We start from the raw sequence: 13,154 nt of genomic DNA, 5'->3' as shown, positions 1-13,154 counted from the left end.
GTGAGGCATACACATTTATCAGCCGGAGCGGAGAACCACGGTACATTACATCCACCACCAAGAGACGACCCCCCACCACCTCCCTTACCTCAGTGATGGTGAAGCCCCCTCCCCGCAGCAAGATCCCCAGACCGGACGCACGACAATCATTTCCCCCCGACCATACCGACAGTCCGTGGGGCCACCATCGCGACCACCTCCGATAGCAGCGAAGGTGTGGCAGCCCGCACTCCTGTAAAAAAGTCACATCCGCCTTTACCTTGGCCAGGTACTGCAAGGCGGATACACATCGCACAGTGCTCTTCACACTGCGCACGTTTAAGGATGCCAGTTTCAGCTCCATTGTCCTTTATTGTCCCAGGCGATCCTCCCGCATGCCAATCATCTGGCTCAGTTCCTGCACATTTTTGTCGCACAGGTAGTGGTACAGGTTGGTGGCTTCCTCAGCACAGGGTGTATTTTCTGGCGAAGCCACTGTGCTGCTCCCAGTGTCCTGGAGCTGGGGCCCATTGGCCACTGCACTGCTCCCGGCCTCCCGGAGCTGGGGCCCATTGGCCACTGCGCTGCTCCCGGTCTCCCGGAGCTGGGGCCCATTGGCCATTGTGCCGCTCCCGGTCTCCCGGAGCAGGGGCCCATTTGCCGTTGTGCCGCTCACGGTCTCCTGGAGCAGGGGCCCATTGGCCGTTGTGCCGCTCACGGTCTCCTGGGGCTGGGGCCCATTGGCACTGCTCCCAGTCTCCTGGGGCTGGGGGGCAACAGACACGTTCTTTCTCTTACCTTCCTCCTCCCCCGTTTTCTTCCTCTGCCTCTGCTTCCGTTGTCGGCTCCTCCCGGTCGTCTCATCCTCCGACGCGGAGAGGTTGCTGGCCTCGTCCTGGGAGAGGACTCTTTTTTGGGACTTGCTTGCCCCCTCCGCCTTTTTCTCCGTGCGCACAGCCTTCAACGTTTTCCTCGATTTTACCAACTGCCATTCCTCCTCTTCCTGTTCCCCCTCTTCCATCGAATCGCCCTCGTGGCCAGGGGCCTGTGGGGCTCTGTCCTGCGGTTGGGGGCTCCTGGTGGTCGCGTTGTCATCGCCCCTGCTCTCCTTTCCTTTTTGGGCTTTTGCCGTGGTAGGAGGCGTCTCGTCCACCCTGGGGGTGCTGGCAGCGGCCCCTCTTATCGCCTGTGCGTACGTGCTAGCTCTTTTAGGGCAGGCCCTGTAAAGGTGGCCTGCCTCCCCACACAGGTTGCAGCTCTTGCTCTCTTTACATTCCCTTGTCTCGTGGCCTTCTAACTTGCAGTTTCTGCAGACGACTGTCCTGCATTCTGCCGCCACGTGCCCAGGTTTGTTGCATTTCCTGCATACCCTGGGCTGCCCCACGTACGTCGTGTAGCCCCGGTTCCCTCCGATAGCGAACACCGAGGGAGGGTGGACAATGAATCCCTTCCCGTCCACCCTCAGCTTCACCTTTACCTGCCTCTTGCTCGTCCAGATCCCGAACAAGTCCTTGATGTCCACGCAGTTCCCGGCCCCTTCGACGTAGCGCGCAAGGAAGGTGAGGACATCCACGACGGGCACATGTGGGTTAAACATGTGCACCGTGATCATCCGTTCCCTCTGGGTGGGGAGGGTGAAGAGCGGCTGCACCTTCAGGAGCGACAGCGGGGCTTCATCCCCCTTCTCCCGGAAGTCCTGCAGCAACTTCTGCCATCCCGCCGGGTTCTGGAAGGTAACGTCGAAGTATCCGTTACCTGGGAAGTCCTGGAGGCAGAAGATGTCCCCGGCCTTGAATCCACAAGCCTCCAGCAGCACCTTCTTGATGAAGAGATCCCTTGAGAAAGGGTTCCCCTCCTTGAGGTCCTTCACCGATACACGCAGGGTATTCCGGATACCCTGCCCTCCAGCTCCACTTGCTGCTGCCATCCCACCTGGATAAGGGTGTTAGGTTGGTTACCCAACCAGCATGGATCCACCCCTAAACCAGACACGTGCTCCTGACCTCCGCTCCTCGTCGATGATCTAATGCAAATACTGCTCTTATACTTACCCTGTTCTTATAAGAACATTAGATTGTGCCAGAACAGATACTACACTTGATCTTAGCCAAAAGGCCGAGAAGCGCATTAACGCAACTGATCTCCTCTCTGATGACAAAGGAGAAATGGTGGCCCAGCACGATCTGAAGAGAAACCAGTCCAATATCCATGGACTGACGAACCCAGAGGGGAACATCCTTCCCCACACCGCCAGATGTGCACCAACCTTGTCACTCTTCAAGTCACAGCTCGACAACTTGGACATGGTTCACCTCACCAAACTTGCCCACATAAACATCTAAATAACCCTTTTGCAACCAGTGCCCACGCGAGCGAAACCTGCACCAGATCGCCCAGCAGTTGGCGGTTGTGCAGCAGAAGAAAGTCACCTGTCCATGTCGGGGTGGCGCTGTGCCGCGGGGCGGGGGCGGGGCGCGCGCGTCTCTCAGCCCGGCCGCGGTTGCCGGGGCAACGAGCGGCGCCGGAACCAGGGGGCGCGGCCATTACCCGCCCCCACACGGCGCGGGGGGGGACGGACGGACACACACACACACAGACCTTGTCCCCGGGACCCCGGCGCTCGCTGCAGGCAGAGGGAATGTGGGTTGTGCCGTAATGACAGGGCAGGGGCAGGGCGGAGGCGGGAAACAGCCACGGGGGGAGCGGGGGGAGGTGGCGGACACCGTACACCCCCCCCCTCTCCCACTGTGCCGGCGCCCAGCGCACTTCCGGCCGCCGGGGAGGCGGGAACACGAGCGGCCAACGGCCACCGTTCAATCGTCAACGGCCACTGTTCAACCGTTAACGGTAACCGTCAACGGCCAACCGTAACCGTTTAACCGTTACCTTTAACCGTCACCGTTCAACAGCCAACGTTCAACCGCCAACGGCCACCGTTCAACCGTCAACGATCACCGTTCAACCGCCAACTGTCAACGGCCACCGTTCCACCGCCAACGGCCACCGTTCAACCGTCAACGATCACCGTTCAACCGCCAACTGTCAACGGCCACCGTTCAACCGTCAACGGTCACTGCGGGAACGAGGGGGGAGATACACGGTGAGAGGGAGGGGTGCGGTGGCGGGGTGAGCGCCTGGTGAGGGGGAGACTCGTGAGGGGCGCGGAGGGCGGCGCGGCGGTGGAGCTGCTGCCTCACGGCGCCGGAGACCCGGGCTCCATCCCGTCTGTACGGAGTCTGCACGTTCTCCCCGTGACCGCGTGGGTTTTCTAACGGGCGCTCCGGCCTCCCACACTCCAAAGACGTGCGGGTTTATAGGCTAATTGGATTGGTGTCAGTGTAAAACATTGTCTCCAGTGGGTGTGGGACACCTCCAGTGACAGTGTTGACCCTGTTGGACTCTTGAAGTGACGACCACAAGATACAATGTGGTGAGGGGGGGTGGGTGGGGGTGAGTAAGTGGGGTGGGTGAGTGAGGTGGGGGGAGTGGGCTGAGGGGAGAGTGTGGTGAGGAGGAGAGTGGGGTGAGGGGGAGGGACGGGGGAGAGGGGAAACAGACTGTGGTGAGGAGGAGACGGGACGAGCGGAGACAGACTGGGGACGGGGGAGAGGGGAGACAGACTGTGGTGAGGGGGAGACGGGACGGGGAGAGCGGAGACAGAATGGGGACGGGGGAGAGGGGAGACAGACTGTGGTGAGGGGGAGACGGGACGGGGAGAGCGGAGACAGAATGGGGACGGGGGGGAGAGAGGAGACAGACTGTAGTGAGGGGGGAGATTGGTAGTGGGGAGACTGACTCTGGGGGTGAGATGGTGGGGATGGGGGAGATTGGTGAGGGGAAGAGACAGTGAGGGACGGACTGTGGGAAGAGGAGACTGGTGGTGAAGGAGAGAACAGGGTGAGGGTGAGGGGCAAAGGGAGAGACGGTGATGAGGGTGTGGGAGGGGTGCGGAGTGTGGGGGATAGGTACATGGTGGGGGGGGGAGATGATGCAGAGAGGGAGAGGGGGTGGGAGACGGAGGTGGTGAGGGGGAGTGATGGTGGGGAGAGACGGTGATGAGGGTGAGGGAGCGGTGCGGAGTGTGGGGAGAGGTACATGGTGGGGGGGGAGATGATGCAGGGAGGGAGAGGGGGTGAGAGACGGAGGTGGTGAGGTAGAGTGATGGTGGGGGAGAGACGGGAGGGGGGAGGAGCTGTCAGCCCAGGGTGGAGGATGCAGTGATGGGAGGGGTAACGAAGAGGGTGAGGGATGAGTGAGTTGCCACAGATGGGGTGAAGGGGGTGCAAAAGCGGGTTGTATCGGAGGTGTCTGCAGTGGGCAAGGATTGGGGGTGTAATGGAGTGAGTGTGAGGGGTGATTGAGGTGCAACGGGGGGGGGGGTGAACATGGGGGGAGGGGTGAACAGAGGGGGTAGGGGTGCAATGTGGGAAGGGGTGCAATGGAGGGGGTGGTGCTGCAACAGGAGTTTGGGGTGAGAGGATACAAGAGGGGGTGCAACATGGAGGATGGGGGTGAAGTAGGTGCAATGGGATGGGGTGCAACAGAGGATGGAGGTGCAATGGAGGGGGAGAAGGGTGCAACAGGGAGGGGGAAGGTGATGCAAGGTAAGGGGGGTGAGGGTGTGCAAAGAGGGGGGTGTGCAATGCAGTGAGGGGAGTTTGGGGTGCAACAGAGGGTGGTGTGTGAGGGGGTGTATTGGTGGTGGGGATGCAGCACTGCTGGTTGTCAGTCTGTGTACATTGAAGTCTCTGTCAGCTCCCTTGGGTGCTGGGGATACTAGAGGAAGTGATTATCCATTCAGCTATCTCTCCTTGCATCCCATGGGATTGAACCTTCCAGAGCAGCCGACCAGATGCCTTACTGAAATCATGTCTACAACGTCTGTGGCTCGGCCCTCTGACCTTTAGTCACAACTTCAAAAGACTCAATCTGATTTGTGAGACACGGCCTCCCAAGTACAAAACCATCTGACTATCCCTAATCAGCCCTTGTCCATCTAAATGCATGTATATTCTGTCCCTCAGAATACTCTCCAGTAACTTTCTGACCACAGATAATAAGCTCACTGGCCAATATTTGTCAGCCCTTTCCCTGCTGCCCTTCTTGAAGAGAGGCACACATTTGCCACCCTCCAGTCTTCCAGCACAGTTCAGTTTAGTTTATTGTCACGTGTACTGAGGTACAGTGAAAAGCTTTTGTTGCGTGCTAACTAGTCAGCAGAAAGATAAAACATGATTACAATTGAGCCGTTTACAGATGCATGATAACGGAATAACATTTAGTGCAAGTTGAAGTTGAGTAAAGTCTGATTAAAGATAGTCCGAGGGTCACCAATGAGGTAGATGGGAGGTACTTCGGTGCCATCAATACAAACCACTTCGCTTCATGAAGTCGATCACTATATCCTTTGTCTTGCTGACATTGAGAGAAAGGACACCAGGACACAAGCTACTCGATCTCCGTCCTGTACTCCATCTCATCATTGATTGATATCCGGCCCACGATGGTGTTGTCGTCTGCGAATTTGAAATTGACTTTGAGATTTGTCTACCTTCATACACCTTAGGATGTTCAGTGCCTCCTCAACTGTTAACATGGACTGTTCTCAGGACATATCCATCAACTGCCCCAAGTTCCAAAGTACAAAACCAAGCTGACTCCCTAATCAGCCCCTGTCCATCTAAATGCAGGTGTTTCTTATCCCTCAGGATACTCTGTAATAACTTTCATGTGTGTAAAATTACGAAAGACCTCGTCTGGATAAAAACAAAGTAACCTTTTCCCTCAGCAGAGGTAAGTGACTGAGGAGCATATATTTAATTGGCAGAGGGATTGAGGAGGTGTAGGATGGTGGAATTATACCTCATTTAACAAGTGATGGGGGAGAGAGTGGGCCTGGAATTTCATTGCAGGGAAGGGTGGCACGGCAGTAGAGTATCTGCCTTACAGCGCCAGAGATCCGGGTTCCATCCTGACCATGGGTGCTGTCGGTACAGAGTTTGTACGTTTTCACCTGCGTGGGTTTTCTCCGGATGCTCCGGTTTCCTCCCACAAGATGTACAGGTTTGTAGGTTAATTGGCTTTGGTAAAATTGTTAATGGTCCCTAGTGTGTAGGTTAATGTTGGTGTATGAGGATCGCTGGTCGGTGCAGACTCGGTGAGGTAAAGGGCCTGTTTCCACGCTGTACCTCTAAACTAAAGAGTAGCAGAGGCCGAAAACTGTCAACGCATATAGGTAGTACCAGGATAAGACACGGAGAGACATAAAAACCCAAGATAGTAACCAAGATGGTGCTGAAACCAGGGAGCTCTCTGTGTGCTAGTCCCAGAAGTGGATCTACAATCATTCATTATGATGCTCTACTCTTTTAAACTATCCCCTACTGCAGTATTTCCTACTCTAACGGTGCTAACATGCTAAACATTATTCCCCTTATCCTGTATCTGGATGGCTTGATTATAATCATGTCTTTCCACTGACTGTAGCACACAATAAAATAAGCTTTTCACTGTACCTTGGTACACGTGACAATAAACTAAACTAAATATGGACCAAGGGTTGAGCGGTAGGATGAAACATTTGGCCAGCCTTGACGTGGTGGCTTTCTGGTCTGCACTGTAAATGTCTTTGATCTCAACTGAGAGATGGTACCTTTGTCTGTGCAGCACTGTTATATTGTGGCCTTCACCTCACTCGTCCTTGTTCCTTAAAAAAATGGCACACATGACATTCTCCAGCATCGTAACCAGAGTACTCCAGCCCTGGCCCCACTTCCAGAAATCTTCATGGCTTCTATCCAATCTTGCATTGTCCTTGCATTTCAACCAGCCCTGACCATTCACTGGTTTATTCTTCTCAAGTTTAAATTATTTAATGATGTGTACTCTGTCATAGAAACATAGAAACATAGAAAATAGGTGCAGGAGTAGGCCATTCGGCCCTTCGAGCCTGCACTGCCATTCAATATGATCATGGCTGATCATCCAGCTCAGTAACCTGTACCTGCCTTCTCTCCATACCCCCTGATCCCTTTAGCAAAAAGGGCCACATCTAACTCCCTCTTAAATATAGCCAATGAACTGGCCTCAACTACCTTCTGTGGCAGAGAATTCCACAGACTCACCACTCTCTGTGTGAAGAAATGTTTTCTCATCTCGGTCCTAAAAGACTTCCCCCTTATCCTTAAGCTGCTACCCCTGGTTCTGGACTCCCCCAACATCGGGAACAATCTTCCCACATCTAGCCTCTCCAACCCCTTAAGAATTTTATATGTTTCTATAAGATCCCCCCTCAGTCTTCTAAATTCCAGCGAGTACAAGCCTAGTCTATCCAGTCTTTCTTCATATGAAAGTCCCGCCATCCCAGGGATCAATCTAGTGAACCTTCTCTGTACTCCCTCTAAGGCAAGAACGTCTTTCCTCAGATTAGGAGACCAAAACTGCACACAATACTCCAGGTGCGGTCTCACCAAGGCCCTGTACAACTGCAGTAGAACCTCCCTGCTCCTAAACTCAAATCCTCTTGCTATGAATGCCAACATACCATTCGCTTTCTTCACTGCTTGCTGCACCTGCACTATTGCTTTCAATGACTGGTACACCATGACACCCAGGTCACGTTGCATCTCCCCTTCTCCTAATCGTTCACCATTCAGGTAATACTCTGCTTTCCTGTTCTTGCCGCCAAAGTGGATAACCTCACATTTATCCACATTATATTGCATCTGCCATGCATTTGCCCACTCGCCTAATCTATCCAAGTCACTCTGCAGCCTCCTAGCATCCTCCTCGCAGCTAACACTGCCCCCCAGCTTCGTGATGGCAGACAGGAAGCAAAGAGTAGGAATAAACGGGTCCTTTTCGGAATGGCAGGCAGTGACTAGTGGGGTACCGCAAGGCTCAGTGCTGGGACCCCAGTTATTTACAGTGTATATTAAATGATTTGGACGAGGGAATTGAATGCAACATCTCTAACTTTGCGGATGACACGAAGCTGGGTGGCAGTGTTAGCTGCGAGAAGGATGCTAGGAGGCTGCAGAGTGACTTGGATAGATTAGGCGAGTGGGCAAATGCATGGCAGATGCAATATAATGTGGATAAATGTGAGGTTATCCACTTTGGCGGCAAGAACAGGAAAGCAGAGTATTACCTAAATGGTGACCGATTGGGAGAAGGGGAGATGCAACGTGACCTGGGTGTCATGGTGCACCAGTCATTGAAAGCAAGCATGCAGGTGCAGCAGGCAGTGAAGAAAGCGAATGGTATGTTGGCATTCATAGCAAGAGGATTTGAGTTTAGGAGCAGGGAGGTTCTGCTGCAGTTGTACAGGGCCTTGGTGAGACCGCACCTGGAGTATTGTGTGCAATTTTGGTCTCCTAACCTGAGGAAAGACGTTCTTGCCTTAGAGGGAGTACAGAGAAGGTTCACCAGATTGATCCCTGGGATGGCGGGACTTACATATGAGGAAAGACTAGATAGACTGGGCTTGTACTCGCTGGAATTTAGAAGACTGAGGGGGGATCTTATAGAAACATATAAAATTCTTAAGGGGTTGGAGAGGCTAGATGCGGGAAGATTGTTCCCGATGTTGGGGGAGTCCAGAACCAGGGGTCACAGCTTAAGGATAAGGGGGAAGTCTTTTAGGACCGAGATGAGAAAACATTTCTTCACACAGAGAGTGGTGAGTCTGTGGAATTCTCTGCCACAGAAGGTAGTTGAGGCCAGTTCATTGGCTATATTTAAGAGGGAGTTAGATGTGGCCCTTTTTGCTAAAGGGATCAGGGGGTATGGAGAGAAGGCAGGTACAGGCTACTGAGCTGAATGATCTGCCATGATCATATTGAATGGCGGTGCAGGCTCGAAGGGCCGAATGGCCTACTCCTGCACCTATTTTCTATGTTTCTATGTTTCTATGTGTCATCCGCAAACTTAGAGATGTTGCATTCAATTCCCTCGTCCAAATCATTAATATACACTGTAAATAACTGGGGTCCCAGCACTTAACCTTGCGGTACCCCACTAGTCACTGCTTGCCATTCCGAAAAGGACCCCTTTATTCCTACTCTTTGGTTCCTGTCCGCCAACCAATTTTCTATCCACCTCAACACTGAACCCTCAATACCGTGTGCTTTAAGTTTGTACACCAATCTCCTATGTGGGACCTTGTCGAAGGCCTTCTGAAAGTCCAGATATAACACATCGACTGGTTCTCCCTTATCCACTCTACTAGTTACAACCTCGAAAAATTCTATAAGATTCGTCAGACATGATTTGCCTTTTGTAAATCCATGCTGACTTTGTCCGATGATTTCACCACTTTCCAAATGTGATGCTATCACATCTTTAATAATTGACTCTAGCATTTTCCCCACTACCGATGTTAGGCTAACTGGTCTATAATTCCCCGTTTTCTCTCTCCCTCCCTTTTTAAAAAGTGGGGTTACATTAGCTACCCTCCAGTTCTCAGGAACTACTCCAGAATCTAAGGAGTTTTGAAAAGTTATCACTAATGCATCCACTATTTCTGAGGCTACTTCCTTAAGCACTCTGGGATGCAGCCTATCTGGCCCTGGGGATTTATCTGCCTTTAATCCATTTAATTTACCTAACACCACTTCCCGACTAACCTGGATTTCCCTCAGTTCCTCCATCTCATTAGACCCCCGGTCCCCCGCTATTTCCGGCAGACGGTTTATGTCTTCCTTAGTGAAGACAGAACCAAAGTATTTGTTCAATTGGTCTGCCATCTCCTTGTTCCCTATGATCAATTCACCTGTTTCCGACTGCAAGGGACCTACATTTGTCTTAACTAATCTTTTTCTCTTCACATATCTATAAAAGCTTTTGCAGTCAGTTTTTATGTTCCTTGCCAGTTTTCCCTCATAATCTATTTTCCCATTCCTAGTTAAGCCCTTTGTCCTCCTCTGCTGGACTCTGAATTTCTCCCAGTCCTCTGGTATGCTACTTTTTCTGGCTAATCTGTATGCTTCATCTTTTGTTTTAATACTATCCTTGAATTCCCTTGTTAGCCACGTATGCACTACCTTTCCTGGTTTGTTCTTTTGCCAAACTGGGATGAACACTTGTTGTAGTTCATTCATGCGACCTTTAAATGCCTTCCATTGCATGTCCACCGTCAACCCTTTCAGCATCAATTGCCAGTCTATCTTGGACAATTCACGCCTCATACCCTCAAAGTTACCTTTCTTTAAGTTCAGAACACTTGTTTCTGTATTGACTTTGTCACTCTCCATCCTAATGAAGAACTCCACCATATTATGATCACTCTTGCCCAAGGGGCCTCGCACAACAAGACTGCTAACTAACCCTTCCTCATTACTCAATACCCAGTCTAGAATGGCCTGCTCTCTCGTTGGTTCCTCGACATGTTGGTTTAGAAAACCATCTCGCAAACAATCCAAGAAATCCTCTTCCTCAGCACCCCTGCCAGTTTGGTTCACCCAATCTATATGTAGATTGAAGTCACCCATTATAACTGCTGCACCTTTGGTGCATGCATTTCTAATTTCCTGCTTGATGCCATCCCCAACCTCACTACTGCTGTTAGGTGGCCTGTACACAACTCCCACTAGCGTTTTCTGCCCCTTAGTGTCGACTCCCCTCGGCTCCTCATCTCATTCTCTGGATGTCGATCGGGTGTGCGTAGAAGGATGAGGGGGGATCTTATTGAAACATATAAGATAATTAGGGGATTGGACACATTAGAGGCAGGAAACATGTTCCCAATGTTGGGGGAGTCCAGAACAAGGGGCCACAGTTTAAGAATAAGGGGTAGGCCATTTAGAACGGAGATGAGGAAGAACTTTTTCAGTCAGAGAGTGGTGAAGGTGTGGAATTCTCTGCCTCAGAAGGCAGTGGAGGCCAGTTCGGTGGATGCTTTCAAGAGAGAGCTGGATAGAGCTCTTAAGGATAGCGGAGTGAGGGGGTATGGGGAGAAGGCAGGAACGGGGTACTGATTGAGAGTGATCAGCCATGATCGCATTGAATGGCGGTGCTGGCTCGAAGGGCTGAATGGCCTACTCCTGCACCTATTGTCTATTGTCTATTGTTTCATTGGTCTGATGATCCCAAAAGCTAATGCTTCCCGTTTTCACTGACTTTTGGTTAGGCCGCGTTTGGAATATTGTGTGCAATTCTGATCGCTTTGTTACAGGAAGGATGCAGAGGAGGTTTCCCAGAATGATGACTGGATTAGAGGGTATTGACTAAAGGGAGATATTTGACAGACTCTGGAGTGTCGGAGGTTGAGGGGAGAACTGATAGAAGTGTATAAGATTGAGAGAAGAGTAGATGGGGAGGAAAGTCAGAATCTTTTTTCCCAGCGTGGGAATAGCTTTGGGGTGCAACAGAGGGTGCTGTGAGATGGGCAAAGTTCAAAGGAGAAGTGTGGGGCAAGTTTGTGGGAAGTGGAAGTTTGGGGGAAGATGAGAGCCCACGGTATCAAAGGGCAGATACTAGCATGGATATCAGGTTGGCTGGATGGCAGAAGGCAGAGTGGCAATAAAGGGGAGGGGGGGGGGTTATCAGTTGGCTGCCAGTGACTAGTGGTGTTCCACAGGGCTCAGTGCTGGGGCCGCTACTCTTCATGTATATTAATAATTTGGATGAGGGGATTGAAGGCTTTGTGGCTAAATTTGCAGATGACACGTAAATAGGTGGATGGGCAGGTAGTGCAGAGAAAGCAGGGACTCTGCAGAAGGACATGGGTAGGTTGGAAGAGTGGGCAGAGAAATGATAGATGGAATATAGTGGAGCAAAGTGTGGAATCATGCATTTTGGTAGTAGGAATAAAGGCGTAGACTATTTTATAAATGGGGAGAGAATCCAGAAATCGCAGGTGCAAAGGCACTTGGGAGTGCTGGTGCAGGATTCCCAAAACGTGAATCTGCAAGCCGAATCGGTAATAAAGAAAGCAAACGCAATGTTAGCATTTATTTCGAGAGGGCTTGTATACAAAACCAGGGATGTAATGCTGAGGCTCTATAAGGCGCTGGTCAGGCTGCATTTGCAATATTGTGAGCAATATTGGGCCCCATATCTGAGGAAGGATATGCTGGCTCTGGAGAGGGTCCAGAGGAGGTTTACAAAAATGATCCCAGGAATGAGTAGGTGAACATACGACGAGCAATTGATGGCACTGGGCCTGTACTCGCTAGAGTTTAGAAGAATGAGGGCGGACCTCATAGAATCGTACAGAATAGTGAAAGGCTTTGGTAGAGTGGAAGTGAAGAGGAAGTCTCCACTAGTGGGAGAGTCGAGGATTAAAGGTCACAGCCTCAGAATTAAAGGGGCGGTTTTTTAGGAAGGAAATGAGGAGGAATTTCTTTAGTCAGAGGGTGGTGAATCTGTGGAATTCTTTGCCACAGAAGGCTGTGGAGGCCAAGTCAATGGATATATTTAAGGCATAGATAGATCGATTCTTGATTTGTACGGGTGTCAGGGGTTATGGGGAGAAGGCAGGAGAATGGGGTTTGGAGGGAGAGATAGATCAGCCATGATTGAATGGCAGAGTAGACTTGATGGGCCGAATGGCCTAATTCTGCTTCAATCATTTATGTTCATGATGTTATGAAGCTTTTTTACACAGAAATGCTGAGTACCTGGAACACGCTGCCAGGGATGGTGTTGGAGAAAGATACAATAGTGATGTTAGGATAGGTACACGGATGAGCAGGGAATGGAGGGATATGGATCATGTGGAGGCAGGTAAGAGTTGGTTGTGGCATCATGTTGGCACATACAGTGTGGGCCGAAGGGCCTGTTCCCGTGAGAGGTTCAATGTTATTTTTCAAATCCACTTTGAATGTCTAATGTGCCTTGGGAAATTTTTCTGATGTTTAATAATGAACATTGGATGTGAATAGTGTACATCAGCATGTGATTATTTGTTTTTTTTAAATTTCAGTTGATAGAATAATCAAAATGGAAAACTTTATCCTCTATGAAGAAATTGGGAAAGGAAATAAATCTACTGTTTACAAAGGCAGAAGAAAAGGAACAATTAACTTTGTAGCTATTTTATGTATTGATAAATCAAAAAGACCGGAGATCACTAACCGGGTGAGTTACACTTAATAACGTCAGCAATTGTTAGGGATCTTAAAAACTGATTGGTGGGAATATGCAGACCTACCATATAGGTTTGTGCTGTTTTT

At 50.8% G+C, this 13,154-nt stretch overlaps 2 protein-coding genes and 1 pseudogene across 4 annotated transcripts in view; 1 reads left to right on the top strand and 2 right to left on the bottom strand.

The window, feature by feature from the left end:
- The window catches only part of LOC144610980 (uncharacterized), a 142,008-nt gene extending 139,485 nt beyond the window's left edge, over positions 1-2,523 (bottom strand). Inside the window, exon 1 of the mRNA XM_078430044.1 lies at positions 2,359-2,523. Coding sequence (XP_078286170.1) covers positions 2,359-2,523 — 165 coding nt within the window. The remainder of the gene's footprint in view (positions 1-2,358) is intronic.
- Positions 2,010-2,106, bottom strand: LOC144611105 (U2 spliceosomal RNA; annotated as a pseudogene).
- Positions 2,524-2,760: 237 nt separating the features above from the next.
- Positions 2,761-13,154, top strand: part of ulk4 (unc-51 like kinase 4) — a 434,415-nt gene continuing 424,021 nt past the window's right edge. For all 3 annotated transcript variants that reach the window (XM_078413782.1, XM_078413790.1, XM_078413774.1), the window contains exons 1-2: positions 2,761-3,079; positions 12,905-13,059. In XM_078413782.1, coding sequence (XP_078269908.1) covers positions 12,922-13,059 — 138 coding nt within the window. In that variant the 5' untranslated portion in view covers positions 2,761-3,079; positions 12,905-12,921. The remainder of the gene's footprint in view (positions 3,080-12,904; positions 13,060-13,154) is intronic.

This window comes from Rhinoraja longicauda, chromosome 2 (genome assembly GCF_053455715.1).
Source record: "Rhinoraja longicauda isolate Sanriku21f chromosome 2, sRhiLon1.1, whole genome shotgun sequence".
NCBI classification, from domain to species: domain Eukaryota; kingdom Metazoa; phylum Chordata; class Chondrichthyes; order Rajiformes; family Arhynchobatidae; genus Rhinoraja; species Rhinoraja longicauda.
Note: the sequence above shows the minus strand (reverse complement) of the source record. Positions and strands in the feature narration are given on the sequence as shown.